The sequence below is a fragment of the Podarcis melisellensis genome (assembly GCF_964234715.1).
Source record: "Podarcis melisellensis genome assembly, chromosome: 11".
Taxonomy (NCBI): domain Eukaryota; kingdom Metazoa; phylum Chordata; class Lepidosauria; order Squamata; family Lacertidae; genus Podarcis; species Podarcis melisellensis.
In genome coordinates, this window is record NC_138543.1 from 63,318,163 (window position 1) to 63,345,045 (window position 26,883).

Sequence of the window (26,883 nt, forward strand, 5' to 3'; positions counted from 1 at the left end):
CAAAGCAAGAGGCTTCCTGTCCGGGCGGGGGTGGGCCAAGTGTGCTGCAGCAGGAGGACTTGCCTCACCTGGTGCGAGGAGTGCCTTTGCATCTCGACTCCTGCACAGCGCAAGCCCAGGAAGGCCCGGCTGAAGCCCCGCCAAGAGGCCCACCTGCTCCTGTCTGCTAGGGGCCGGCCAGTGTCTGCTGCTGGAGGTCACCGCTGCTCAGAAGGGAAGACACGGAGTGGGGCAGGAATGGGGAGATTTCAAGAGGCAGCGGCCATTCCAGGCCCGCTGGGCGCTTGCAGAGCCTCCTGCCTTGGAGACTGCAAGGCTCCGGCCACAGGGGGAGGCTTGCGGCTGACTTGGGACTCCAGCGCAGCCCAAGCAAAAGCCCCACAGCTTCGGACCCTCGCCCGCCCCATAGCCCTCCAGCATCTGCCTGACTCTGGGGAGCGCTGCGCGAAGGGAACACCCTCTGTTCCCAGAGCAAGTCCGTGAGAGAGAAAGCCCAAAATAGTCCCTGAAAGGGAGGAAATATGTGGCGCCGCTTCCCAAATTGGGAGCGTCCTCCAGCTCCCCTTGTCCCGCGGCCTGCTGGGAGACTCCGGGTGGGGGAAGCGGCTGGCCGGGCGGCAGCTGTCTTTGGCCTGGCGACCCCCGCCTCGCCTGCCCAAGCGGAAGGGGGGCCACTCGGGGCCTGCCTTCGCCTGGGGGCCTCCTGGCCATGGGGCGACCCTGCAGAAGGGTCGAAGGCCCTGCCCGGTGCCTCAGTGGCCCTGGCGGGGCGCGGGCGGGCTAGGCGGGCAGCCTCCGGGATGGGGCGGTTACTATAGCAACAGATCCAAGGCTAGAGGGATGGATAGCTGGACGGAGCGAGCTGAAAGGGGTAGCGGGGAGGCTCCTGCTCGAGGCAGGGGGAGAGGTGCCGGGGCGCGTGCCGTCAGGCTGGCTGGCCAGCGGCGATGGGCTGGGGGCGTCCCGTCTCCGCGCCTGCCTGCCTGCCTGGCCGGCTGCCCGCGTCCCCGCCTCCCGCTCCCCGCTCCCGCCCGTCGAGGCTCGTCGGCCGGTCCCGTCCCTGCCAGCTTGTCCCTAAAAGGTGCTGCTCGGCCGTGGGGGAGGGCCCGGCCCCTCCCCGGCTTTTAGGCAGTGGGAGCCGCTCGGGGCGCGCAGCCAGTATCCACCGCTCGCGGCTCCGCTCGCCTTTCCTTCTCGCTCTCGCCCGCTTGAGCGCCTCCGACCGTCCTTCCCGTCGGGTCCCGACGCCTCTCCAGCCGCAGCCATGGAAGCCATCAAGAAGAAGATGCAGATGCTCAAGCTCGACAAGGAGAACGCCATCGACCGAGCGGAGCAAGCGGAGGCCGACAAGAAGCAGGCCGAGGACCGCTGCAAGCAGGTAACCGCCCGCCCAGCCCCACAGGCCTCTTGGCGCCCACTCCCCAGAAGGGCAGACCCCCAGGAGGAACCACACCTCACTAGCCCCCTCCATCCCCCACAGTTGATCTGGGTGGACGCTTGGCCAGGCAAGAAGACCCCCACCCACTAGCTGTGAATCCGCTTCCAGCTGCCCGGACTAAGTCAGGCAGATGCCCTCCCAGCTCCCACCGCTGGGCTCCCATCTCTGGAGACCCCCCACCCCAGATAATCCTGAGTGCAGGAAGACCCTTCTGCCCCCCCCCCCGCCCCTTCCTTACCCCGGGCATCCCCTTTCCCGCCGGGTAGGAGCGAGCAGCAGCGCATCGGCCTCCGGCTGACGCTCCCCCCTCTCTCTCCCCGACCCCCGCAGCTGGAGGAGGAGCAGCAGGGGCTGCAGAAGAAGCTGAAGGGGACGGAGGATGAAGTGGACAAGTACTCGGAGGCCGTCAAGGAGGCCCAGGAGAAGCTGGAGCTGGCCGAGAAGAAGGCCGGCGACGTAAGTCCGGCTCGCGGGGCGGAGGGGCGGCAAGGGAAGGCGCCGGCATGCCCTCGGAGGGCCAGTCCTGCCCGGGCCAGGGTGGGTGGCGCCGAGGAGCAAGGGCATAGGGGACGGGGCCCCTCCAGGTATTCCGGGCTCGTTAAGCCCCGAGCAGCTGCCCGCCAGTGGGGCCTCCCCCCTCCCTCCCTCCCCGAGGATGAATTGAGCCGTCACTGGGCCATTAAGACGGGGCGGGCGGGCAGGGGAGGCTCCGGGCGCGGGCCTTGGCACCCGAGCCGCCCATCAAGTTGTCAAGGCATTCCTGGGCGCTCGTTAGCTGAGGGTCTCCCCGGGGCCAGGAAGGGGCTCTTGGCGCGGGAGGTGGTGACACGGCGTGCTCCTCCGGCCAGGCCGAGCTCCAGGGAGCGACAGCTGCGAGGGCTTTAAAGAGGAGCCCGCTCGGGGGACCCGCCACTGGCCCGGCCTCCTTCGAGGGCATTTGACACCCTATAAATAAATGCTCCTTGCCCGAGCCAGGCTCGAGGCCCGGGTGAAAGGCGATCAGGGGGTCTTAAGGAGCGCCTAAAAGGGACCCGCCGCCTGGAGCGCCGCCAGCCCGGACCCGCCGCCAACAGCGGGAGAGAGGGCGGGCGAGGAGGGGGCGCAACCTGCGCGGCTGGAGCGAAGCGGGAGCGCGGGGCGGGTCCCCTCGTGCTCGGACCGGGCTTCTCCGGGCGGCCTACTGGCTGCTTGCTCGGCTTGGTCCGCGCACAGCTCGGGCACTCTGCCAGCACCTGCCCGGTGTTTCCGGGCCGCGGAAAAGCCCCTTCTTGGCCGGGGAAGATCGGTGCCCACACGCGCAGCCTGCCTTGCGGTTGTCTTTGCGCCCATCATGCCGGGCCAGTCCATGAGCAGAGGCCGCCCTGGCTGCTCCTCGAGTGCCAGTGGGCACTGCCAGCAGATATGACCCCTCCAGGCAGAGCCCGTCTGCAGACTCCTCCTCGCGGAGGGCCCGAGCCAGACAGATGCCAGGCGAGGCGGTGCTAATCGGGGTGCTAATAGGCTCCCGCCTGCTCCTTCCTCCAGAGGCTTAACCCAGAGGCGGGAGGCTGGCGACGCAGCCTGGTCCAGAGGCTTGCCACTCTTAGCCCCGGGAGGCCTGGGGGGGGGGACACGGTCTACCTGCTGACCCCCCCCCCAGGCCACAGTGCACAGGGGCCCATGGCTGCATGATGCCCCTTAGTTCCCGCAGGTTGGCACGAGAGGCGCTCTCCTAGCTTGCTGCAGGGCGCAGATGAGCCTCGAAGCCAGTCGCTTGGGCGCAGGACCGGGTGGCTGCGGGCGACTCCTCCGAGGGGCATCCCCGTCTCCACCAGGGCCGCGATTCCTGCATTGCAGGGGGTGGACTAGATGGCCCTTTGGGTGCCTTCCAACTTCTCAATCCTTTGAATCTACGATTCCTCGTGGCTGCCAGGCTGCCCAGCCTCTGCGCTCGGTCTTGCGCAGCTGGCTCAGCCTCCCGCCCGTCCCAGCCTCCGCCGCCTTTGCTCATATTTGGCCATTCCCCGAGCCCAGAGGAGGAGACTGACTAGAGGGGGGGGGGGCGACTGGCGCAGAGCAACTGCGGGGATGTAGGAGCGCAGCCGCCCTGGCTCTGCCCCACTCGGAGGCAGGTCCCCCTTTCCCTCTCGCGGCCCGTCCAGAACAAGGCAGACGCAGGTTTTCTCCCCAGTGCAGCTGGGCTCTGCCCCATGTTTGTATGTCCTGCCAATGGAGGACATTTTTCGCAACCCTATGTGGGAAATAAATGCCTCCCCATCCCGGAAGCGTGTGTGCATTTGAGTCCTTATGTAAAGGTGACTTTGCCTTGAGCAGTCGTCGCCCCCCCCCCCATTTCCTGCGCTTGCACTTGGAAGGGAACACCGGGCTGCTTTGCAAGGGCTCCAGGCCCCTTCGGGGGCACCAAGACCAAGGCAGAAATTCTGGCTTGGAAACAGGCTAGCTGGCCTGGCACCATTCCTCAGCCTCGCCTTTCAGGTCCCCCATTTCCACGAGTCCAGCACACACATGCTGACTGATGCCACTTCAAAGGGCTGGTCTGGGGGGGGGGCAGAGCCCAGGTGGTCATCTGGCCTCCCCCAGGCCAGCCGCTGGGGAAGCCACCACTGGATGCAGGGGGAGGCCAGGCTGAGCGAGGGGGGAGGCAGGTCAGGCCCTGGGGAAGGAGAAAGCAGCGGGGGGGGGGCACCACAGGTGGCTGCTCAGGGGCCTGAGGGGGCTGCCTGAGAGGTGGAGGTCCAAGGAGCGCCTGTGTAGCATCAGAGCAGGAGATGATGGGAAGGGGGAGAAGCCACGGGGTGTTCTTTCCTCCTGAATGGAAAGAGAGGAACTGGAGCCTGAGAATGTAGGAGGGTGACAGCACAGTGCAGACGTGACCAGAGGAGGCAAAAGGGGAGGTGGCCCCAGATTGACTGCTCCAGGGGGCTCAACTTGCCCCATTCAGAAGGGACTATGATCATAAATGTCACAGGCCAGTTGCATCTTTCCCTGGCCCTGTGAGACAGATACTTTTGGCCTCACAGCCTCCCCAGGAGGAAACTTGGCATGCGTGCTTGCGTGGGGAGGGACATCCTAGACCTAGAGGGACAGGAAGAAACCCTGACCTCTGAGTTCCGGCCTCAAAGCGGCTGGCGGTGCCTAGCCAAAGAGCCATGCCGTGTCCCTGGGAGAGGATGTGGACCTGAGGGTGTTTCTAAGTGTCAGCAAAGGCTGGGCTTCAGGTTTGCTCTGCTGAGAGCAGGATTGGCTCAGCCCACCCTTGGACCCCAAGCCTCTTCCCAACATGCATTTCTGCCTTAGGGAGCTTGTGTTTCTCTTTGCGCAGCAGGAGGCTGCCATGTCACACAATGGCTATAGCACAGGCACAGCTGAAGGGAGTTGCTTCTGGCACCCTCACAGCTGAAGGCAGGAGTGGGGCTCCCTAGAGGCTGGCCAGCGGGGGGGGGGGGGGCAAGTGCTCCTGCAGTTCTGGCAAGCACCAGCCCTGGACTAGGGAGTCTTTCAGGTACAAGCCTCCTTGGTCCTCTGGAACAGAAAGTAAGTTGGTGGCCACAGATGGCTACTGGCAACCTCGTGCCATTTTTTGAATTTATGAGCATCTCATTTTCTAATTAGAGTCACAGAACTGTAGAGTTGGAGGGGGTCCCAGGGGTCATCCAGCCTATCCCCCTGCAATGAAGGAATCTCAACATAATTAATTCAATTAAAACGTTAGACATTCAAGAACTATCAGACTCTGGGAGCTGTGCAAGCAAATAGTAAAAGAAGATAAAACCCGAAAACCCAACACTATTCAAGCAGCTTTAATGATACAAAACAGAGACAGACAGGACACAGCTGAGTGGTGGAGTATCTGCCTTGCATGAGAAGGTCCCATGTTCAACTCCAATGGCAGCAACTGCAGGCAGGGCTGGGAGACACTCTGTTTCTGAAATCTGGAACAGCCGCTGCCTGCCTGTGCAGACACTACTGACCTAGATGGCCCCAGTGGTCTGACTCAGCAGAAGGCAGAGAGAAGGAATTGTGCTCCAATGCAGCAAGCAGCAACCTAGTATTTCAAGAGACCAGGAAGTGGAAACACATGGGAAATGTATGAGCACATCCAGCTTGGCCTAGAGTGTTGTGACACCCCCTCCCCAGCACGCACGCACTCACACACTGAGACATGTCTTGGAAGGGCCCTATCATGCCGAAAGGTGGCAGGTGCTTAGCTACCAGCCACAAGGGCTGTGCTCTCCCTTCACTGCCAGCTGTTTCACCCAAGAAGGGGCTGGAAGGGGTCTCGGAGGCCATCTAGTCCAGCCCCCTGCTCAGTGGAGGAAACCCAGAGCTGGAGCCCCCAACTCAAAAAGAAAACAGATGGATGTCTGGGTCCTGCTTGAAGACGACCACTTGGGGCGGAGAGGCTCACCCTCCAGGGAGCAGGAAGTGCTCCCACCACCCTCAAAATGCCCCCACCATCAATAAAGAGGCCTTCCTGTAATGTAAGCCAGGTGGATCTCATCCTGCCACCCGGGACAGCAGCAGAAAAGAACTCCCTGCCTTTTTCTGTCTAATGACAGCCCTTCAGCAAAGATGATGAGGAAGCGGAGGGCGGCTCTCAGGTCTCCTCCAGGGAAAGCAGGCTCAGTTCCTCCAACCTGGCCTCGCAGGACTAGTTTCCCACACTCCTTGAGCATCTTTCTCACCTTCCTCTGAAACCATTCCAGTTTATCTATGGCAAAGTGGAGGAGCCCAGAAATGAGCAAAGGACTTCAGATCTGGTTCTGAAAAGGACAACTGAAATGATCGTGGGGATGGAGGAAAGTGGCAGCGTTTGGGACTTTTTAGTTTAGAAAAAAGGCAAGGAAGAGGCGATATGATAGAAGTCATGGAGAAAGTGGCAAGAGAAAAGCTTTTCTCCCTCTCAGCACTAGACCTCATGGACATCCAATGAAACTGAATGTTGGCAGATTCAGGATAGATCAAAGAAAGGACTTTTTCACACAGTGCACAGTTAACTTAGAATCATAGAGTTGGAAGAGACCACAAGGGCCATCGAGTCCAACCCCCTGCCAAGCAGGAAACACCATCAGAGCACTCCTGACATATGGCTGTCAAGCCTCTGCTTGAAGACCTCCAAAGAAGGAGACTCCACCACACTCCTTGGCAGCAAATTCCACTGTCAAACAGCTCTTACTGTCAGGAAGTTCTTCCTAATGTTTAGGTGGAATCTTCTTTCTTGTAGTTTGGATCCATGGCTCCGTGTCCGCTTCTCTGGAGCAGCAGAAAACAACCTTTCTCCCTCCTCTATGTGACATCCTTTTATATATTTGAACATGGCTATCATATCCCCCCTTAACCTCCTCTTCTCCAGGCTAAACATTGCCCAGCTCCCTTAACCGTTTCTCATAAGGCATCATTTCCAGGCCTTTGACCATTTTGGTTGCCCTCCTCTGGACACGTTCCAGTTTGTCAGTGTCCTTCTTGAACTGTGGTGCCCAGAACTGGACACAGTACTCCAGGTGAGGTCTGACCAGAGCAGAATACAGTGGCACTATTACTTCCCTTGATCTAGATGCTATACTCCTATTGATGCAGCCCAGAATTGCATTGGCTTTTTTACCTGCTGCGGCACACTGTGGAACTCATTCCCACAAGAAGTCAGAGGCGGATTTAGGGAAGTGCAACCAGTTGGGCGTGGAGCCTCAGGATGGAAAGAGGCAAGGAAACCAAATTTCGGTGTTGCACAGGATGCTGCTGAAATTTGAGACCCCAAAGTTGACCACTGCAAGTAGCAGTGATGGTCACCAACTTGGATGGTTTTAGATGGGGATTGGACAAATTCATGGAGGGGAAGGCTATAAAGGGCTCCAGGCCAAGATGGCTCTGCTCTGCTTCTACAGTGTGAGGCAGTAATGTTTCTGAATGTGAATCGCTGGAAACCAGCAGAGGGGGAAGTGCTATTGGGTTTCCCATTAGGGCATCTGGTTGGCTACTGTGAGAAGAGGATGCTGGACTAGACAGGCCACTGGCCTGATCCAGTAGGCTCTTCTCAGGTTCTTAATCAGAATTTTATTCCCCCTTGCTGTGCAGTGCTGTTGTCTAAACACTCTGTGATGAATGGGATAAAGGCTGCTTAAAAAGGAGCAGAGAAATCCCAGTGGCCCTGACTGGGGACGCTCTTCTTCCATCGGCCCTCTGCCCATTTGTGATTCACAGGTCTGGTCCACGGGCTTCTGAGCATACACAGGGTGCCAGGTCTGCCCAGGAGGCAACCACCTTACTGAAGCCATGGAGGCCTGGCCAGCGCCTGGACTGGTGAGTCCCTGGAGCAGCCACTGGGGGCTGCTGCTCTGAGTGCCATGTTGCAAGAAAGTAAGACCACAACCGAATATCCTGCAGCTCCAAGGACAAAATGCCCCAAAGCACATGCAGAGTGTCCCTCGAAGAATCTCTTTTAACACAGATCCCTACTGATGGCTCAGCTTTACAGGAGAGCAGCCTTGGAGCAGCAGATGTGGCTTCGTTCTTGTGCCTTTGCAGCAACCAGCAGCTGACCCCGTCTGATGGGGAGACTCGGTTCAGTCAAGTGGCAGTGGATCGAGTTGTCCTTCGGCGGAGTCACAGCAGCAGGGAGATCCGAAAGTCCCCGCTTGGCTTGGTGCTCTTCTCAGTCCTCCAGCCAAGTGGCCACCGGATCAGCCCTGTGGGGCAAAGCCAGCCCAGAAGGGCGCGCAGCGGAGTCTTCCCCGAGGCCACCGCATGAAGCCGCCGGGCGGGCGAGCGAGGCTCTTCCCGGGGCACCGATACTTGGCACGTTGCCCCGGAGGAAGCGTCGGGGAGTCCGGGGCCCCCGCTTGCCAGGAGGCTGCAATGGCCGGGCCTGCGCGTTGCCGCCTCGCTTTCGACGGCGCCGCGACCCCCGACGGACAGCGCCAGCCCCTCCCTGCCTCCCTGCCTCCGCGGCGGGCTCTTTAAGAGCGAGGCCGGGCCGGCGCGTTGGAGGAGGCGCGCGATGGGCAGAGCCGGCGGCGGCGGCAGCAGGAGGAGGAGGAGGAGGAGGAGGAGGAGGAGGCGGGGCGCGGAAGGCCGCCTCGCCCCGCATCCTGAGCGCTTCTTCCTGCTGGGCGGGTAGGCGAGCAGACGGAGCGACCGAGCGCCAGCCAGAGCCCGGGCCAGGAGCCCCGCCAGCCCGCCGCCCCCGATCCAGCCCCCGACGGGCTCCAGCCTCCGCCCGCCCCTCCGCGCCTCCGCCCGGGAAGATGGCCGGGAGCAGCTCCATCGAGGCGGTCAAGAAGAAGATCCAGACGCTGCAGCAAGTGGCCGACGAGGCCGAGGAGCGCGCCGAGCACCTCCAGCGGGAAGTGGACGCCGAGCGCCAGGCCCGCGAGCGGGTGAGAGAGGGTCCGCTTGGCCCCCCGGAAGGGCTCGCCGCAGCGCCCACGGCCTCGCCAGCCCCGGGGCGACCTTTTCTCTGGAAGCTTGCGGGGGGCTGGCGGGGCACCCGGCGCCGGGCTCTCCCCGGGGCGACCCCGGAAGGGCGGGGTTCCCGAGCATGTGCAGAGGGCTGCTTCCACCCGGGCGGGGCTTCCCGTCGGGGGACTCGCCAGGCATCCGCCTGCATCCTGCCTGCCTCGCTCCCTCGCGCTCCGCCCAGCGCAGAGCCGCCCGGCCCACCTGGATCCGGGGAGGCGCCGCTTCCTCCGCGCTCCCTTCCCGGCCGAAGGCGGCAGGGGCGTGGCCTCGTCGCCCCGGGCCACATGGGTACCCTCGGGAGAGGGGTCCTTCTGGAGGGTGCTGGGGGGTCCCAGAGGACGGGGTCTCCGCCAAGGGCTCTACTCTCTAGCGAACAGCATGTGCGAGGCTCCCCTCTCAGCCACTCCTGACAGGGGACGCCCTTGTGCCCGTTTCCCAGATGGGGGAGCGGAGGGTGCGAGGCTGGCACGCTGCCCACGGACCTCTTTGCAGCGCCTCCTCCTCCTGGGGCTCCTGCCCCTGAATCCTCACTCTGGTACTCGCGCCCCTTCCCAGGAGCATCTCTCTAGTAGTGCAAAGAGGGCAAGGTGGGATCCTGGTGCCATTTCAGCTGTGCGTGAGATGGAGGTTCCTGCTGATCCAGGTGCGGACCTACCTGAGAGAAGGGGGTGCGCTGCGCATTGCAGGGAGAGCGCTGGCTGGGCAAGAGCTGGGGGTGGGGAGCTGCTAGGCAGCCACGATGGGTTGGGGGACAGGATTTGGGTCAGCTTGACACCCCCCCTTTGGCCAGGGCCTGCTACTGCCTGTGACATCATTCTGTGGGGGGCTCGGACGATTGGGGTGTGGGACATGCCTGGCCTGGCGGGGAGGGGGGGCTTGAAAGTGGTCTTGCCTCCAAGAAGAAGACAATAAGGAGGGTGCAGTACTGTGTCTGTCCCTGTATTCCTGACCCCTCCTCTTTGCAGGCTCTTGGAACTGAAGCAGCCCGGTAAATAATTGACAGGAGGCTGGCAGGAGTCCTGCGGGTGGCTTCCTGGCCAGCACCAGCTGGTGCCCCCCTCCAGTCCCTTGGCTGTTCCCTGAGACCAGGTGGAATCAGATTATCTAGTGCACCATACACCTGAGGGAAGGGCGCAAATATGAGGAGGGGACCGTCTGGTTTTTTGCAGAGCTGTGAGAGCATTTTCTGCAGTGCAGGGCATGAGCAGGCGTCTCCTTCCCTGTGGCTGGGACTCCCAAGCCAGAGAGATCCTTCTGGAGGGCTTCCTTCCCTCCAGTTTCTGGCCCTCTGGGAGGGTGAGAGGGCCTTCCTTGTGCACCCCTCCCCCAAGGATCTTGAGTAATCCCACTGGTGGGCTGTTCCCAAGGCAAAGCTGGTTGTGTGGTGGAAAGAGAAGTGGGCTGGTAGTTGGGGTGGAGGACTTAGCCCCAGGGCCAGGCTCTCCCTCCTCCCCCCCCCCCCGTGTCTCCATTGGGCGAGGCATGGAGTGGGAAGGCTGCCTGGCTTAGTTGGGCTGCAAAGGCCCAACAGCCTTGACCCCACAAACAGCTTTGGGTCCCCACAGGAAGCTCACCTGCTCGCCTGGTTTGGGGGTGTCTGCACTGAGCAACAGCAGCTGGCCAGAGTTTCAGGCTGGAATCCTGGAAACAGAGCCCTTAGCTCTACCAACAGCCAAACAATTTGTTCTAATTTAAATTCTGTTTAGTTTATGAAATTTATATACGATTTGATTGTAACAAAACATCTAACTGGTTTGTAAGACATATTGTTGTTGTTTAGTCGTTTGTTGTGCCCGCCTCTTTGTGACCCCCTGGACCAGAGCACGCCAGGCACTTCTGTCTTCCACTGCCTCCTGCACTTTGGTCAAACTCATGTTGGTAGCTTTGAGAACACTGCCCCACCATAAGACATATTAAGACTATCAATAAAAACCAGCAATTAAACATTGAAAAATGGTTAGAATCAGCAGTGAACGAATAAGACTAGGCTAGCAAAAATATTTTAAGAAGGCATGAAAAATAATACGGGGAAGGTGCGTGCCAGATGTCAATAGGCAGGGAGTTCCAAAGTGCTGGGGCACTTTATGGGGCACCTGTAAAAGGGCCAGTTCTGCAGGTCGAAGCAGCCAACAAGTTGTTCAGGAAAGTGCAGGTCTTGCCTTACAGCTGTTCTGGTACTCAGAAGCCTCCCGCTGCTTCTTGTGTGCAGCCTCCTGTCTTAAGAGCCCTGTGGTTAAGGCCAGGGCCGGCCCTCCCTTGAGGCAAGGTGAGGTGACCATCTCAGGCAGCGGATCGGATCCTTCTCTCCTTGTTTCTAATGTAGATCTTCATGCCCCCTCCTTCCCCGCCTGCCTGAGGCACCACAATGTTTTGAGCTGGCCCTGGTTAGTGCAGAAGGTCCTGGCTTGAATTCCTGGCAGCATCTCCAGGTACGGCTGAGAATGTCCCCTGCCTGAAACCCTGGAGAGCTGCTGCCAGTCAGTGTAAACAATACAGAGGCAGATGGACCAGTGGCCATAGAGGCAGCTTCCTATGCTCCTTTCAGTCTGGCTGTTCCTGGCTCCATTCGTTGCCTAATTCCTTTGTGGCTGGTGGTGTGTCTTGGGGCAGTGAGTTCCGCAGCTAACTGTGCACTGCTGTGTGGACTCTGGGTGGCAGGTGGAGGAGCAAGCCTGCCTCTCTGCTGGAACCTTTAGTCTGGCCCATAAAGACAGTGGTTGCAGGATTCAGGATGGCTGACCCTGCTAGCTCAGACTAGATCCTCCCTCTCCAGAGGCAGTATACCTTGCCCTACCAGTACAAGAATGCAATCACAGAACTGGAGAGATGACCACAAGGGTCATCTAGTCCAACCACCTGGTTGCATTAGCTAGGCATTTTTATATTGCCATGGGGAAGCGGGGGGGGGGATCTCAGGAGTCCTCCTCCAGGTGAGCATCGCAGAAGCTGGGCTTCCCCCTCCTCCTTGGTCCTGTGCCCCCCAAAGCCCTTCCGGCCTCCTCTGCTGCCGGCTGCCTCTTTGCCTCTTCGTTCCCTGGGCCCAGCTCTCCAAGGGTCTTGGGGGAAGGCTGCTTCCTGACCCTCTCTGCTCTGTGGTCCTCCGCCTTCCGTGGCTGCTGTGCCCCCTTTGCTGATCCCTGCTCAGCCCTGGGCCTGAACCAGCAGCAGAAAGCACCTCCCTTGGCTGGAATGTGGGGGGAGGGAGGGGCTGAGGGAGTGGGGGGAGGGAGGAGGTAGGGGAGGAGCCCTGCCTCCGCTGGCTCCTCCCTTCCCTTCAGCCAGAGCATGGATGGGGAGTGAGGAGTGAGGGGGAATCCCACCCCCATGCTTTGCAGCTGCAATAAACAGGAAATCCACCCCCCACCCCCTGAGCAGCTCCTGTCCATCTCCTTTTTGGGAGCGAATCTGCTCTGGAGGCATTCCTGCCGCTTTAGTCACTCCAGCGCAGGCAGGCAAGGCACCCATCCTGCTCCTCCCCCCTCCTGCTGGGCTGCCTCCCTTTCCCACCCACATGCTCCTCCTCCTGCTGCTGCCCTGGACCCCCAGGTGGGCTGCTGCGGCCCAACAGCCATCCTGTCTGGGTGGGGCAGTTTCCCAGGAGCTGCCTGCGCTGCTCTTTGCCCTGTGCTGGGCTGCACAGAGGTGGCACCAGCCCCTGTGCCAAAGGCTTTCACCACACACAAGTTGGGATGTGATGTCACCTTGCAGGTGGCCTGGCACTCCTCTTGCGTAGGCTGGGGACCTGGGCGGGGTGTGTGTCTCAGGAGCGTCACCTAGGAAGAGCCCGCTGAATCAGGCCAAGGCCCCATGCAGCACCCTCTTCTCACAGAGGCCCATTACGGAAAGCTCTCTGGCAGGATTGGGGGGCAAGAGCCCTCTCCCCTCCAGCGGGGTCCAGCAACGGGGATTCGGGGACATTGCTGCCTCTGACCGTGGAGGCAGAGCAGAGCCATCCCGGCTAGGAGACACTGAGAGCGGCTTCCTCCTCCTCCTCCATGGATTGGTCTAATTCTCTCTTCAAACCCTCCAAGTTGGGGTGGGGAGTTCCACAGTGTGCAGAAGGAGGACGTTCTTTTCTCTTTTCTGTGCTGCTGAGAGGGAGAGCGCCCCCCCTGCCCTGCCCACCCCCAGTCGTGCTTCAAAGTGCCTAATGCATGATGAAGTTCTAAGCCTACAAGTCTTGGCCTGCAGATGTTCAGTCTTAAGTGCAGGAGATGGAAGGAGGGGGGAGTTGGGGAAGGGAGGGGGCGATGTTGCCCAAGTTGGGCCAGCTCCAGGCAGAAGAAGCAGAAGGGAAAGCGCCTGGGCAGGGGGGAGCCTGGGGGAGCTGCTGCAAGCCAGAGCTGGGAAGGAACCTTCCTGGGAAGGGACGGGAGACCTTCTGTGGGCAGAGCCCCTGTCTCTTCCCTCCTGCCCCTTGAACAGCCCAAGCAGGAAGGGACTAAAGAGCACAAACAGGATCACCAGGGAGAATCATGGAATCAGAGAGATAGAAGGGACCCAAGGGTCATCTAGTCCAGCCCCTGCCATGCAGGAATCTCAGCTAAAGAATCCATGTCAGATGGCCGTCTAAATTCCCGAGGGAGACCGTTCTACCGTCTTACTGTCACAATGTTATTCCTGGTGTTTAGTTGGAATCTCCTTTCTTGTAACTTGAAGCCACTTGAGTCCTACCTCTTGGAGCAGAAGAAGACAAACCTGCTCCATCTTTCATGTGTCAGCTCTTCAGATATTGGAAGACGGCTCTCTGTCTCCTCTCAGCCTCCTGCTTCCAGGCTAAACACAACCAGTTCCTTCAACGGTTCCTCACAAGGTTTCCAGACCCCTGATCATCTTAGTCACCCTCCTCTGCACATGTTCCAGCTTGTCAATATCCTTCTTACATTATGATGCCCAGAACTGGACACAGTATTCCAGGTGTGGTCTGACCAAGGCAGAATGGAATGGGACTTCTCCCACCCTTGATTGGGATGCTATACTTCTGTTGAGGCAGCCTAGAGTAGCATTTGCTTTTTCTGCTGCTGCATCACACTGTTGACTCATGTTAAGCTTGTGGTCCTAAGACCCCTAGATCTTTTTCACATGTCCTACTGGTAAGCCAGATGTTCCTCATCTTATATGTGTGCATCTGGTTCTTCCTGCTGAAGTGCAGAACCTTACATTTGTCCCTGTTGAAATTCACTTTGTTAGCCTGTGCCAAATTCTCCAAGCTGTTGTGCTCATTTTGAATCTTGCTTCTGTCTTCTGTGGCATTGGCCATCCCTCCGTTTGGTGTCATCTGCAAATTGGATGAGCATCCCTTCAATCCCTTCATCTAAGTCATTTATAGATGTTGAACAACAACGGGCCCAGGACAGAACCCTGTGACACACCCCTTGTCACTTTTTCCCAGGATGACGAAGATCCATTAAGGAGTCCTCTTTGGGCTCGGTCAGTCAACCAGCTACAAATCCACCTAACAGTTACCTCCTTCAACCCACATTTTACCAGCTTCCTTTCAAAAATATCACCCGAGACTTTGTCGAAAGCCTTACTGAAATCAAGATACACTAAGTCTACAGCCTTCCCCTGATCCACCAAGCTTGTAACTCCATTAAAAAAAAGAAAAGAAATGGGATTCATCAGGCATTACTTACTTTTGAGAAACCCATGCTGGGTCTTAGAAAAGGATGCTGTAATTACTAAGTGCTCACAGACCGACTGTTGAATTATCTGTTCTCGGAATGTTCCTGGTCTTGATGTCAAATTCACCAGCTGGTAGTTACCTGGTTCTTATCTTTCACCATTTTTGGAGATGGGGACAACATTTGCCCAGATCAAGTCTGCAGGGACCTCACCTGTTCTCTAAGAATTCGCAAAGATCATAGACAAAGTCTCTGAGATGACACTCGCAAGCTCCTTTGGTACCCTTGGATTCAGCTTATCAGGCCCTGGAGATTTGAATTCATTTAAAGTAGCTAGGTGTTCCCTTACTACCTCATTTCCTGTCTCGGGCTGCAGCTCCCTCCTTACATCATTTATTCTGTTATCGCCAGGTTGGGCATCAGTTTCCTTTTGGGTGAAGACAGAGGCAAAATAGGTGCTGAGTAGCTCCACCTTTTCTCTGTCATCCAATAGCGTTTCTCCATCCTCTCCACACAGAGGACATACCACTTGCTTCAAACATAGCTGAATAAATATTTTTATTATTTTTAACCTCTCTTGTAAGCATGAGCTCATTCTGAGCTTTAGCCTGCCTGACCTTCACCCTGCAACTGTTGGCTACTTGTGTATACTCTTCCTTTGTGATTTCCCCTTTCTTCCATTTCTTATACATGCCCTTAAATCTCAGCTCATCTGTGAGCTCCTTATGCAGCCACACCGGTTTCCTTAAATGCCTCCCAGCTCTTTAAGCTTATTGAATTTGGCCTTCTTAAAGTCCGGAGTTCATGCCTGACTACAGGCAGCTTTCCCTTGCCTGTGTATCACAAGACCCAGGTGGACACGATCCCTTCCTCCCAAGTTTCCAAGTACTTCCACTTCACTGATCAGTTCCTCCCTAGTGGTGAGGACCAGGTCCAAGATAGATGATCCCCTTTTTGCTTCTTCCACCTTCTGAGAAATGAAATTGTCATTGAGGCAATGGAGGAATTTGTTGGACCTTACATTTTTGGCAGAGTCTGAGTTCCAACAGATGGGGAAGTTGAAGTCCCCCGTGCATGTTTATATCTCTCATTTTTGAATGTTTGGTAATCTGCTCTAGTAGGGCATCACCCAAGTCTGCAGTCTGGCTTGGCGGTCTATAGCAGACCCCCACAGTAAGGTCCCTGTTGTGTTTCTCTCCCACAATTTTTATCCATATACTCTCAATGTGCTTTCCACGCTCCAGGTCATGGTTTTCTTCAGAAGTGTACACATTCGTTACATATAATGGTCCTCCTTTTGAACAGGTTATACCCTTCAATTCCTACATTCTAGTCATGAGTCTTATCCCACCCAGTTTCAGTAATGCCTACCAGGTCATATTTGCCATCCTGTACAAAAGCTCCAATTTGTCTTGCTTGTTTCCCATTCTCTGTGCATTTGTGTAGAAACAACTGAAACCACCGGTCGAAACTCCAGCTGCTTCCTTCTTGTGATTTCTTGCCCTTTAGCAGGTTTCTGGAGTATCACTGAAGCTATTATCCCCAGTACCATGTGTTCTTCTGTTGTCTGTCATGTTGTCTCCCTCCTGCTCAAGATCTAGTTTAAAGCTCTCCTGATCAGGTTCACGAGACTCATAGCAAAAGCATTCTTGCCAACCGCTGTGAGATGCAGCCCATCTCCCGCCAGAAGTCATTCCTCAAGGAAGTGACGATCGTGATCCAATAAGCCAAACCCTTCCTGACGACACCACCTGTGTAGCCAGTGGTTTACCTCCAGTATTTTCCTCCCTTCCTGAGCATGGCCTTCAACAGGAAGGAGTGATGAAAAGATCAGCTGTGCTCCAAGGTTCTTCAGCTTCCTGCCCAGAGTCTCATAGTCCCTTGCTATATGTTGCAGACTGTGTGTGGCAGTATTATTTATACCCACATGAATCAGAAGGAAGGGGTAGTGGCCAGTGGGCTTTATAAGACTTGGCAACTTCTCTGTCACATCATGAATCTTTTCATCTGGAAGACGGCACACCTCCTGTTTCCACTGCATAATTCTGCCTCTGTCCCCCTCAGTAGGGAGTCCTCTATTACCACCACTCATCTCTCTCTCTTCTTGGAGGGGCAGCAATTGTTCTATGCACTCTGCCTTCCAAAGCCTCCTTGAAGGGTTCTAAGGTCTCCCACTGCTGCTCTTGAGTCTCACCCTCTTGTCTATTGGAGCTTATCTGGATATTATCGGGGTAGATTACAAAGGCCTTATTGCCTTATGGTTTGAGTACTTCCTACTCCTTCCTCTCAACTTGCCTTCTCCGGACAGCAGTTCCCTTTGTCTGCGATCCTTTCCTTGGAAGGTAGCAAGTGGGTTATCAGCAAACTCATCCACAATCAGCAGCCTTGGATCTGCTGGATTTTAAGTTTTAGGGCTGGATCCAGACACATCAAAGAAGCGTTTCAGTTAAATGTGTTGTAAACTCATCCAGGGGAATCCGGTTGGGAAAGACTTGACTCCACAGCGCCATCTGTTGTCACATTGCTATATCGCATAGAAAACACATTTCTTTACCAATCTAGCTGAGTCCCAGGTCAAGAACGGAAAACGTTTCCTCCAAACCCATCTCCTATCTCTTCCTCCTTTGGAGGGTAGCGGGAATCATTCTTTGTTCTGTACCTTTCACAGTCATCTTGGTGTATTCGGAGGTCAGCAGTTGCTGTCCCAGCTCTTCTGGCCCAGAATTGGTGTCTGGGGTGAAGACATGGAAGCAATTTTGCACCCCAATGACCCAGCACGGCTCCTGACAGTTCCACTTCTGTGTGCCACATTCCCCCAGGGGTTCATCTCTTGCAATGGGCGATCTGCCTCCTCTTTAGGGGCATCCCACCTGTCTTGTTGTTCTATCACATCCGCTCAGCTCTGTCAAGAAACCTGCATGTGTGCTTAGGCAGGCCTCAAGTTGCTGGACCTTCTCATCTGGCAAGGCAACCAGCTTGCATTTTTGCACGTTCTCCGGTAGGAAGACTGACATGGCGCAGGCATTGCAGGTCATGGCAGCAGCTCCCTCACCTTCCATGACCCTTGGTCCTATGCACGCCATGAGACAGGACTTGGGGCCTCCCCAACGCAGGGTCCTGGCCAGGGACTCTGTGCACAAACTCCCAGAAGTGGCAACCAGCGAAACTGTGACTGCTGCTGGCTGCTATCTCCTCCCCAACTCACTTCCTCCTTCAGCCCGGCTTCCTCTCAGCAGTAGCACCTCCTGCTCAGATCATGTGCTCAGCAGAGCATTCTGCCGCACCCTCAAGCAGGCAAGCAGCTCAGACAAGCAAGCAGCCAAAGACACAAGATCACCCTCTTCCGCCGCCTCCTGCAATCCTTTCCAACGCCCCGCTTGCAAGCTCCCAGAAGCTGCAATCAACTAAGTTTAAGAAAGTGGAAACTTTTCCTGATTCCTGGCAGTGAGGCCAAGAGGAGACCAGTGGGAGTTTCAAAAGGGAAACTGTGCCCCATGCCTCGGGGTGGGGGGACACACACATGTGCAAGAGCAGGGCGAGGAGAAGTGAGGCACGATCATGGGGGCTGAGTTGAGAGGCGTTGGGCTTGGTGAGCCGGGGGGGGGGGGAGAGCAGAGGAGCTGAGATTTGGGGAAAGATGCTGGGGCTCCCCAAAGGGCCAGCAATGGGGAAGGGGGTGAGGCTCTGGCATGCCCAAGACTGGGATGGGAAAGGGGTCTAAGGCTGTGTGTGTGAGATCTGTGGGGCTAGGTGGGGGGCTGGTGGCGGCTCAAGGCCCCTTTTGGCTTCTGAGTTGGCTGGGCCTTGACTGGGGTCAAGCAGGGAGAAGGAAGGGGCTGGAGCTCAGGGACAGAGTGTCACCCCCAGGGACAGACCCCTGCCTGGCACCGACCCTGCCTGGCACCCTTCGAGTCATGACTGCCCACCAGTGACTGGCTGGATCCACCAAGTAGGCACAGCGTCTGATGTGCCTGGAATGGCCTTGGCTTTCCTGGGGTCGCGTTTTTCGTCTGTGGGGTGGGAAGGGCTGTGAGGAGGGAGTGGGCAGCCCTGTGGGGCTGTGGTTGGGCGGCATGGCGAGGGCAGCGCTTGCCTGGAAAGGGGGAGGCTGGGCTGTGCCTGTGCTTGACCTCTGCACCCTCTTCTTTCCTTCCTTCCTTCCTTCCTTCCTTCCTTCCTTCCTTCCTTCCTTCAGGCTGAGTCCGATGTGGCCTCTCTCAACCGCCGCATCCAGCTGGTGGAGGAGGAGCTGGACCGAGCCCAAGAGCGCCTGGCCACCGCCCTGCAAAAGCTGGAGGAGACGGAGAAGATGGCTGACGAGAGCGAGAGGTGGGTGAGGGGCCTGCTGGAGCTCCCCACAACTGCCTTGGGGCCACTTTGGGTGGGCTTGAAAGGCACCGGGGCAAAGAAGGTCCTCTGATGAAGATCTGAATATGGGAATGTGAAATGAGACAGAGAACAGCCGAAGTGTCAAGTCGGGAGGCACCTCAGAGGTCATCCAGACCTACCTCCTTCTGATGCAGGAAGTGCTGTTCTCGACTCATCCCTTATCTGGATATGATGAGGAGAGGTTTCAAAGGCAGGAAGGCTATGGCTCAAGTGCTTCATGCTCCTCCTCTCAACTCTCCTGCTCCCATTCTGGATCTGCCCAGAGTCCAGTCAGGAGGAGATCCACTGGGAGACCCTCCCCCATTGGCAGGGGGGTCTCTGTGTCAGAGTCCACAGGAGAGAGGTTCTGTCAGCTCTGGCCAGAGGGAGAGGGGAGCCAGGCTGCTGAGGGGCCTCTTGGCCCTGGCTTTGGGTTTTCCAAGGCAGGGAGGGCAGCCGGGAGAGAAGCCCATTCCTGGCTCCCTCTCCAAAGAGATGCTGCCTTGTGCCATGATGGAGACCCTTGAGGTGCCTTTGTGTGGCCTGGCCCTCCCTGCGAGGTTGGCCACTGCTCTGGGCAGGGAGGGCTGCCCCCTCAGCGCCTTTAAGAGGAGACTTCAGTGGGGTCACTCAGAGGACCATTCCCATGCAGAGGACCATTCCCACCTCTGTGTGTGGGGTGTTGGGCAGGGAGGGTGAGGCGAGAGCCTGTCTTGGATGAACTTCTGGGGTAGTTTCTGCCTTGGGTGTGCAAGCAAAGCCAGCCAGGCCAAGAGGAGCCAGGATGTGGCCTTCCTGGGGCTGCTCTAGATGACCCTTGGGGTCCCTTCCGACTCTAGGGCTTCTCCTTGGGGCGCCTGGGTGGGGCAGGCTGTCTGGGACTCTGGAGGGGGGGCAGTGTGGGTGGGGCAGTCCTGGGCCCTGTGGCTGACTGGGCTTGTGGCTTCTCCCCACCAGAGGCATGAAGGTCATTGAGAACAGAGCCATGAAAGATGAGGAGAAGATGGAGCTGCAAGAGATGCAGCTGAAGGAGGCCAAGCACATTGCAGAGGATGCCGACCGCAAATATGAGGAGGTGAGGGGGCCCCAGGGAGGGGAGGGGGCCTGGGGAGGGAAGCAGCTGCCCCCCCCCCGGACTGCACTCCTGACGTCTCTCTGCTTGGCTCCTAGGTGGCCCGTAAGCTGGTGATCCTGGAGGGGGATCTGGAGCGCTCAGAGGAGAGGGCCGAGGTGGCCGAGAGGTGAGTGTGGCCACAGGCAGAGGGGGAGGGGGCACCAGGGCTGGACATCCGAGTGCTGGAGGCTGTGCTGCATTGGGACTGGAGCTCCAAGCATGGTTCTTCTCTTCTCCCACCCCCATGCGGGTGGGAGTGGGGGAGGAAGGGAACCTACATTGGCTTTTATGCAGGCCCAGTGCTGGGGAGGGGTCCCTGGCCTACGTGGGGGGGATTCATCCTCTGCACCCCTGTCCTTGAGCCACGTGGCCTGAGGCAGAGCCCCTGCGGCAGAGGGGCTTCCAAGGCCCAAATAGGACTAGAAAGGGCAGCTGTCCCTCCCCTCCCTTGGCTCTGGTGAGGAGGGGTCTGCTGATGCTGCACAGCCCCCCGTGTGTGGTTGGTTTTCCTTTGTAAAGGGGGGGTATTTCATCCACCCCTCTCTTTGTTGTGGAGCTGACCCCCTTGGCTCCTTCCCATCATTTTTTACTCCCTCCCCACCGCAAGAGCCTCTCATTTTACGTAAGGAAAGCAGTGCAGGCAGGATTGAACCCCAGGCAGAGCCAGCTCCCTTTCGCCTTCCAAGGTTAACATACGTTTGACTGCCTTGCGTGGGGTCCCCCTTGCAGGGAACCTGTCCTGCTCTCTGGGGGCAGCCAGGACCAGGGCGTTGCAGGGGGGCTATGTAGAATAGTGGGTAGACATGGCAGACGACACAGCGATTTCTCCAAGCAGCTCTTTATTTTGTAAGCTGGAACAGAAGACTGAACCGCAAACAGCTCAGCCGGCCTGCTTTTATAGGCAGCCGGCTGTCAACATTGTAACAACAACAACCCAGAGTTTCCCGCCTAAAATAACTGACGTGGACCTGAGTGAAAACTATCTACAGACCTGAGTGAAAACTATGTACAGTATCCCCCTGCTGGCCCAGGGTGAACTTCACTACATAACAGGCTGCATCCTCCCCGCTGCTAAACCTTGCTTGCCCCCTTGCCCCCCCAGCCGCATGAGGCAGCTCGAAGAGGAGCTCCGCACCATGGATCAGGCCCTCAAATCCCTGATGGCTGCAGAGGAAGAGGTACTGAGCAGGGCACCCCCTCCTCCGTCTCTCTCTCTCTCTCGTTCTCTGAGCTGTGCGCACTTCCTGCTCCTGCTTCCTCTGGTCATTGTCCTTCTGAGCACCTCTTCCTCTCCTCTCCCACCCAGCCTCTCCGCTCTGTGCTCAGATGCCACCCCCCTGCAGGACCCTCAAGGGGAGGCGTGAGAGGCGGCTTTGGCCCCACTCTGTGTCCGGCCATCTTGCAGAGGCTCACCCTGGGCAAGGGTGGCACGGCTGTCTGGCTAGGAATGGAGGGCAGCTGGCGCCTTCCAGAGGCACGCTGGGGAAGGGGTCTGCCTTGGAGCCCACGGCCTCTCGAGTGCAGCAAAAGCCACCAAGCAAGAGATTTCATTTATATGTGTTATATATATGTCTTTTTTTGTCGGATTATCTTGCTCAAGGCAACCTAAAGTGACTTAGAACCAAGCAAACAAAACCCCACATAGATACACACATCCTATGCCCTTTTAAAATGTGGCTCTTTTTTGGGGGGGGATGTTATTGGGTTGATGTTTTTATTTTGATTATATATACAGTGGACACTGTGGGTTGCGAATGTTCAGCGTTCGCAACCTGCAGCGGTGCGTCTGCACATGCGCGGGTTGCGATTTGGTGCTTCTGCGCATGCACGACCGCCGAAACCCGGAAGTAACCCGTTCTGATACTTCTGGGTTTGGGCGCTCCGTAACCTGAAAAAAACGCAACCTGAAGCGCCTGTAACCCGAGGCATGACTGTATTGTGGTTTTTATGTTGATCTTTTCTGTGAACCGCCCTGAGACCTCTGGGTATAGGGTGGCGTAGAATTTCAATAAATAATAATAATAAACAATTAAAACCAGGATGGAGGGAATACAGTGGAACCTCTAGATATGAATGGGATCCGTTCTGGAGCCCTGTTCGCATCTAGAAGCAAACGTAACTAGCGACAGCATGTCTGCGCATGCGTGCGATGCTTTTCGCCACTTCTGCGCATGCGGTGATGTCATTTTGAGTGTCTGCGCATGCGCAAGTAGCGAAACCTGGAAGTAACGCGCTCTGTTACTTCTGGGTTGCCGCGGAGCGCAACTTGAACACGCTCAACCCGAAGCGCATTCAACCTGAGGTATGACTGTACAGAAAAACAGGCCCCCAACTTCTGAAAGGACACATAGTTAGAAGCCAAAGGCCTGGTTATACAGGAAAATGCCCACCCGGCATCTAAAGATATAGAAGGATGGCACCAGGCAAGCCTCCCTGGGGAGAGCACCCCACAAGCGGGGAATGGGCAGTGATGGGGCAGGAATCAGGCTGCCAGCCTGGCCCTGGCAACAGTGGAATGGGGACGTGGTTTGCAGGCAGCCCAGAAGGAGACGGGGATCTCCCAGCCACCTTCTCCAAGGGGCGTCTTAACCAGGGCGAAGAGCTTAAGTCGCAAGGGGTCCGAGGGAGGTTCCTGGCCTTGCAGAGACAGAGCTGGCCCTCAGCCTGACACACATCTACCCGTCAATGCTGTAATGCGGCTTGTGACCTGTGCCTCCCCCAAGGCGGCTTTTTGTCTCAGCCCAGGGAAGTGTGCTGTGCCAAGACAGAGGCCTCGGGATGCCTGCAGGACACATGGGCCTTGCTTTGCTGCTGGAGTCCCACGGCTTGTGTCTCTCCCCACACGGAGAAGGGGGATTCTCAGGGCCTTGGCGATGCCTCTTGTGGCACCAGAGGAACCTCCTCCTGCTGCTTTCTCTCTTCTGCTGCTGCTGCTGCTTCTTCCTCTTCAGATTCTTCTCTGCTGCTCAACTGGTTCTCCCTCTCTCCTCCTCTCCCTCTCCCCCTTTTCCTCCTCCTGTCCTGCGCCTGCCTCTGTCTTTCTGGACATGACACAGTAAATGTGGGGATCTTGAGGAAGAGCTGAAAATTGTCACCAACAACCTCAAGTCCCTGGAGGCCCAGGCAGACAAGGTAGGAGGGGCGGGGAGGGGCATGGAGCTCCCTGGTGGGATGAGGGTGGGTGGGCTTCCTTCAGGGAGGGGCCTGTTTGGAGTGGGGCAGGGGCTGCCCTCCCTCTCTCCCCTCACACTTGTTCTCCCCGTCTCCAGTATTCCACCAAGGAGGACAAATACGAGGAAGAGATCAAGCTGCTGACGGACAAACTCAAGGAGGTGAGCAGCGCTTGGGACGGGTCTCCCCTCTCCCCTCTCCCTCCAAAGCTGCAGCTGAGAGGCAGACAGTGCAGTCCCAGTAGCAGACTGGGCTGGGGAAAAGATCCTGAGTCAGAAACCCTGAATCTTCAATGTTCAGCCTCATGGGAGGCCCATGAGCTCTTGAGTTAGGAGAGAGAGATGGACCCAGGCTCTGCTGCGTTTGGAGAGGCATTCAGAAGCGAAACCAGCGCAGAGTCCAGGGTGGGGGTGGTCAGGGCCAGACCCTCCCTGGCGGGCAGGGGGAGTGAGGAACCCTTTCAGCCCGCAGCAGCCTGAGCAGAAATCTCTCCTGCACCCCACCCAGCTGCCCAGGCAGCTCTACAATTCTGTGCACGCATCTTTGGAAGCCAGAGCTGCCACTTAACTGTGGGGACCATGAAGTGTCCTTATTTGTGCAAGGCTTTGTACAAAGAAGCCCCAAAGGAGGGAACTGCTTCTTAACATACTGTAAAAGAATTAAAGAAGACAGAATAAATATGTTCCCCAAACTGAAGGACTGAGGAATATTCTCACCATCTTCTCATGATGGGGGGGGGGGCAGAAGAGGGAGCCTTTGTGTTCTGCTCCGGAGGGTGTTGCAAGGCTTGGAGAATGGGGAGCGGCTGCGGAGCTGCTCCTGCCTTCTAGGGGGTGGAGGTTGCAGCCCTGGACCCAACAGCAACCTGGGAGGATGCCCCCCCTTGAGTCTCCCACCCAATGGGCTCTTCATCTCTATCCCCCCTCTCTCTCGCCCCCGCCCCCCAGGCTGAGACCCGAGCAGAGTTTGCTGAGAGGTCTGTTGCAAAGTTGGAGAAAACCATTGACGACTTGGAAGGTAAGAAGGTGCTCCCCCCCGCCTGCCCCCTCCGTTGGGCTGGGAAGTGGTGGGGCTGGGACCCAGAGCAGGGGATGGGCTCCGAGAGGGTTGGGTCCTTGTGAAGGTGGTGAGGGTGTCCTCCTCCTCTTTCCCTCCTCCTCCTCCTCCTCGTCTCTCTCCCAGCCACCCGCCTTCCTCTTCCTCTCTCTTCCCTCCCTCTCACGTTCACTCTTTTCTTTCCACCCCCCTGCACTGCTCTGCTCTTCCTCACTGCCTCCACCTTCTCCACCTTCCATGCACACCTGCAGACGAGGTCTATGCCCAGAAGATGAAGTTCAAAGCCATCAGTGAGGAGCTGGACAATGCCCTGAACGACATCACCTCCCTCTGAGCTCCGTCTCTGTCTGCTCCCGCCCTCCCCCTTGCTTGCCCAGGATACACCCCCCAAGTGCTCCCCAGTGTGTGTGCTGGGGGGGGTTAGGAGGGGAGGCCAAGTTACCTCAGGTGGGGATAGGGGGTGGGGAGCTCTGTGCCAGCGCCAGAAGTGCCTTTCCTGGCAGAGGAGGCGGCGTTTGGGGGCTCTGCCAGCCATGCAGCCGGGGCTGGGGGGTAAGGGGATCTGGGCCTCTTCCCTGGTGGGTGGGAGCGAGACCCCACTGTGGAAAGCAGCCTTGCACCCCCCTGGCAGGTCCCTCTGAGGCCCTGCCGTGCCCCTCTTGGCTCTGCCTGTCTGTCCGTCCCACTGTCTGTCCTCCATGCTGCATTTCATGACTGTTCTCCTCTCCAGTCTCTGGTTCAATAAACAGTTTCAGCAAACGCCTCTTTTTCTCTCATTCTCTCGCCTCCATTTCTGTCTCCTCCTCTGTGGGGCTCTGGACTCACCGGTTGCCCAACATGCCTGGTTAGTTCATCTGCTGTCTCAACCTCTCCCTCCCTCCTTGAACCCTGGCATCTGAGTGGGCAAGGGCTGCCCCTGCGGGGGGGGGCGTCAAAGGGCTTCCCCCCTCCCTGTGAGCCCCATGGAGGCAGGGGGCTTGGAGGGTCCTGCCTCTTTGCCCTTGGCCAGCCTTCTGGGGGCACTGAGGGATGTGACCCCTTGGGAGCCTCTTGCCCCCTGGCTGTCTGCTGTCCTCCATCCTGCAGCCGGCCTCCTCCCCTGGCTCCAGATTAGGGAAGGTGGCAGGTGGCAGGAGATAACTGGGGTGTCCTTGGTTGGGTTGCCTGGCAGCTGTCCCAGGGAAGTGCTTCTGGCTCCTGGAGGGGGGCTTGGGGGTCTCAACCAGCTCCTCCCTGCAAGAGGCTATGGGGACATGGCATGGAGGCCTCCCTGGAGCAGCAGCCCTGATGTCCAGGGCTTCCCTTTTTCCTCTGGTGCTGACGGGCCTCCTGCCCTTCCTCTTCTCTCTCTCTCTTTCTGTCTCTCTCTTTCTCCTTTCTTGCTGCTGGACATGGATCTTTCCCCTCCAGAGCGCTCCCGGCAGGAGGAGGAGAAAAACAGCCTCCTGGCTACTGAGCTGCGGCTGGTCCTCCACGGCCTCCACAACTGAGCCCCCCAGCTGCCCCTGCCCCTGCCTGCTTCATGGGGGGGCAGCCCCTCCCCTGCCCCTCCCTTCTCCCCCCTGAGAAGCCCTTTTCTTGGAGCAAGAGGATTTGGGAAGGGGGTCTCCTCTCTTGCACGCCTTCCTGGAGGATGGGCCTCCCAGAAGAGAGGCGTGGTTCCCAGTCTGAGCTGGAGAAGAGCTCAGCAGATGCTGGGCAGGGTGGGAGCCCCTTTTGACCAGGGGTGGGGTGAATGGGACAGGATCCTGGCAAGCAGCGTCTCTCCTCTCTGCTTCTCCATCTCTCCTGCAATGCTCCTCTTGCTGCTGCTGCTGCTGCCTTGCTCCTCTTCACGGATCGACACCCTCTTCCAAGGTGTTTGGGGACCGGAGCTGACTGTTCTCCTTAGGAGCAGGTGGTGGTGAAGAGGGCAGGCCTCTGGGCAACCAGGATGGAGGGGCCACCTCAGCTGCCCTCCAGGGACTGGGGTGGGATCTTGCTGTTGGATGGAGCCGCTGAACTGACTGGGCCCTCGCTCTCTCTGTGTGTGTGTCTCTCTTTATCTCCTGCCTCTTTCTCTCCTGGGCTGGGGGGGGGGCTTCCTTCTGGCGGTGGTGGGGTGTGCCTGGGTGCCTGCCTGCCTTGTGTTTGCAGAGAGCTTGGCCAGCGCCAAGGAGGAGAACGTCGGCATCCACCAGGTCCTGGACCAGACACTGCTGGAACTGAACAACCTCTGAGGAGGGTCTGGAGGAGCAGCAGCGGCGGCCCCCTCCCCCCGCCCCACACTCTTGCCCGGCCAGCACCTCCTGCTGAAGGGAAGCCCCCTTGCCCCCCAGGCCTGTGCTGGCCCCTGTGGGGCTCTGCCTCTGCACTGCCCCTCACCTGCCTGTCCAGTTATTAAAGCAAGTTGAACAGAGGAGGGCTGTCTCCCGAGGTCTCTTTTGGGTGGGGCAGCAGGGAGGGAGGGGCAGGGGGTCTCTGGACACAGGCCTCATTGTTGTCCTCAGGGGGGAGACTAAGGTATTTGTGGATACTCCCTTGAGGGGTGGGGGGAGTGCTAGGGAAGAGCTGTGGCCCCTCTTATTTTTGGGGTGGTCTGGGCTGACACCTGAGGTGAAGCACAACCCCCTGGGATTCAGGGGTGAGTGCAGCGCCCAGGAGACCCCAGAGGGCAG

The 26,883-nt window shown here is 58.0% G+C and overlaps 2 protein-coding genes and 1 long non-coding RNA gene across 10 annotated transcripts in view; 1 reads left to right on the forward strand and 2 right to left on the reverse strand.

Annotated features, from left to right (window-relative positions):
• Positions 1-26,883, reverse strand: part of LOC309380190 (lysozyme C-3-like) — a 138,520-nt gene that overhangs the window by 18,698 nt on the left and 92,939 nt on the right. The window lies entirely within an intron of this gene.
• On the forward strand, positions 1,126-26,625 carry TPM2 (tropomyosin 2). 8 transcript variants are annotated; one of them, XM_081930910.1, is made up of 9 exons: positions 1,126-1,378; positions 1,769-1,894; positions 18,713-18,846; positions 19,843-19,960; positions 20,056-20,126; positions 21,102-21,177; positions 23,269-23,331; positions 24,118-24,187; positions 26,363-26,625. In XM_081930910.1, exons 1-9 carry the CDS (start codon positions 1,265-1,267, stop codon positions 26,443-26,445), a joined length of 855 nt encoding a protein of 284 aa, XP_081787036.1. In that variant the 5' UTR covers positions 1,126-1,264; the 3' UTR covers positions 26,446-26,625. The 8 variants fall into 8 exon arrangements, with proteins under 8 accessions (XP_081787036.1, XP_081787035.1, XP_081787034.1 ...); XM_081930909.1 differs by lacking the exon at positions 26,363-26,625 and adding an exon at positions 24,478-24,985 and having other exon boundaries at positions 1,127-1,378; XM_081930908.1 differs by lacking the exon at positions 21,102-21,177 and adding an exon at positions 23,056-23,131 and having other exon boundaries at positions 1,129-1,378.
• LOC309380811 lies at positions 5,134-8,310 on the reverse strand. Its single transcript, XR_014173154.1, has 2 exons — positions 7,053-8,310; positions 5,134-6,435 (listed from the first exon to the last, which is right to left on the reverse strand). It is a non-coding gene; the product is annotated as an uncharacterized lncRNA (long non-coding RNA).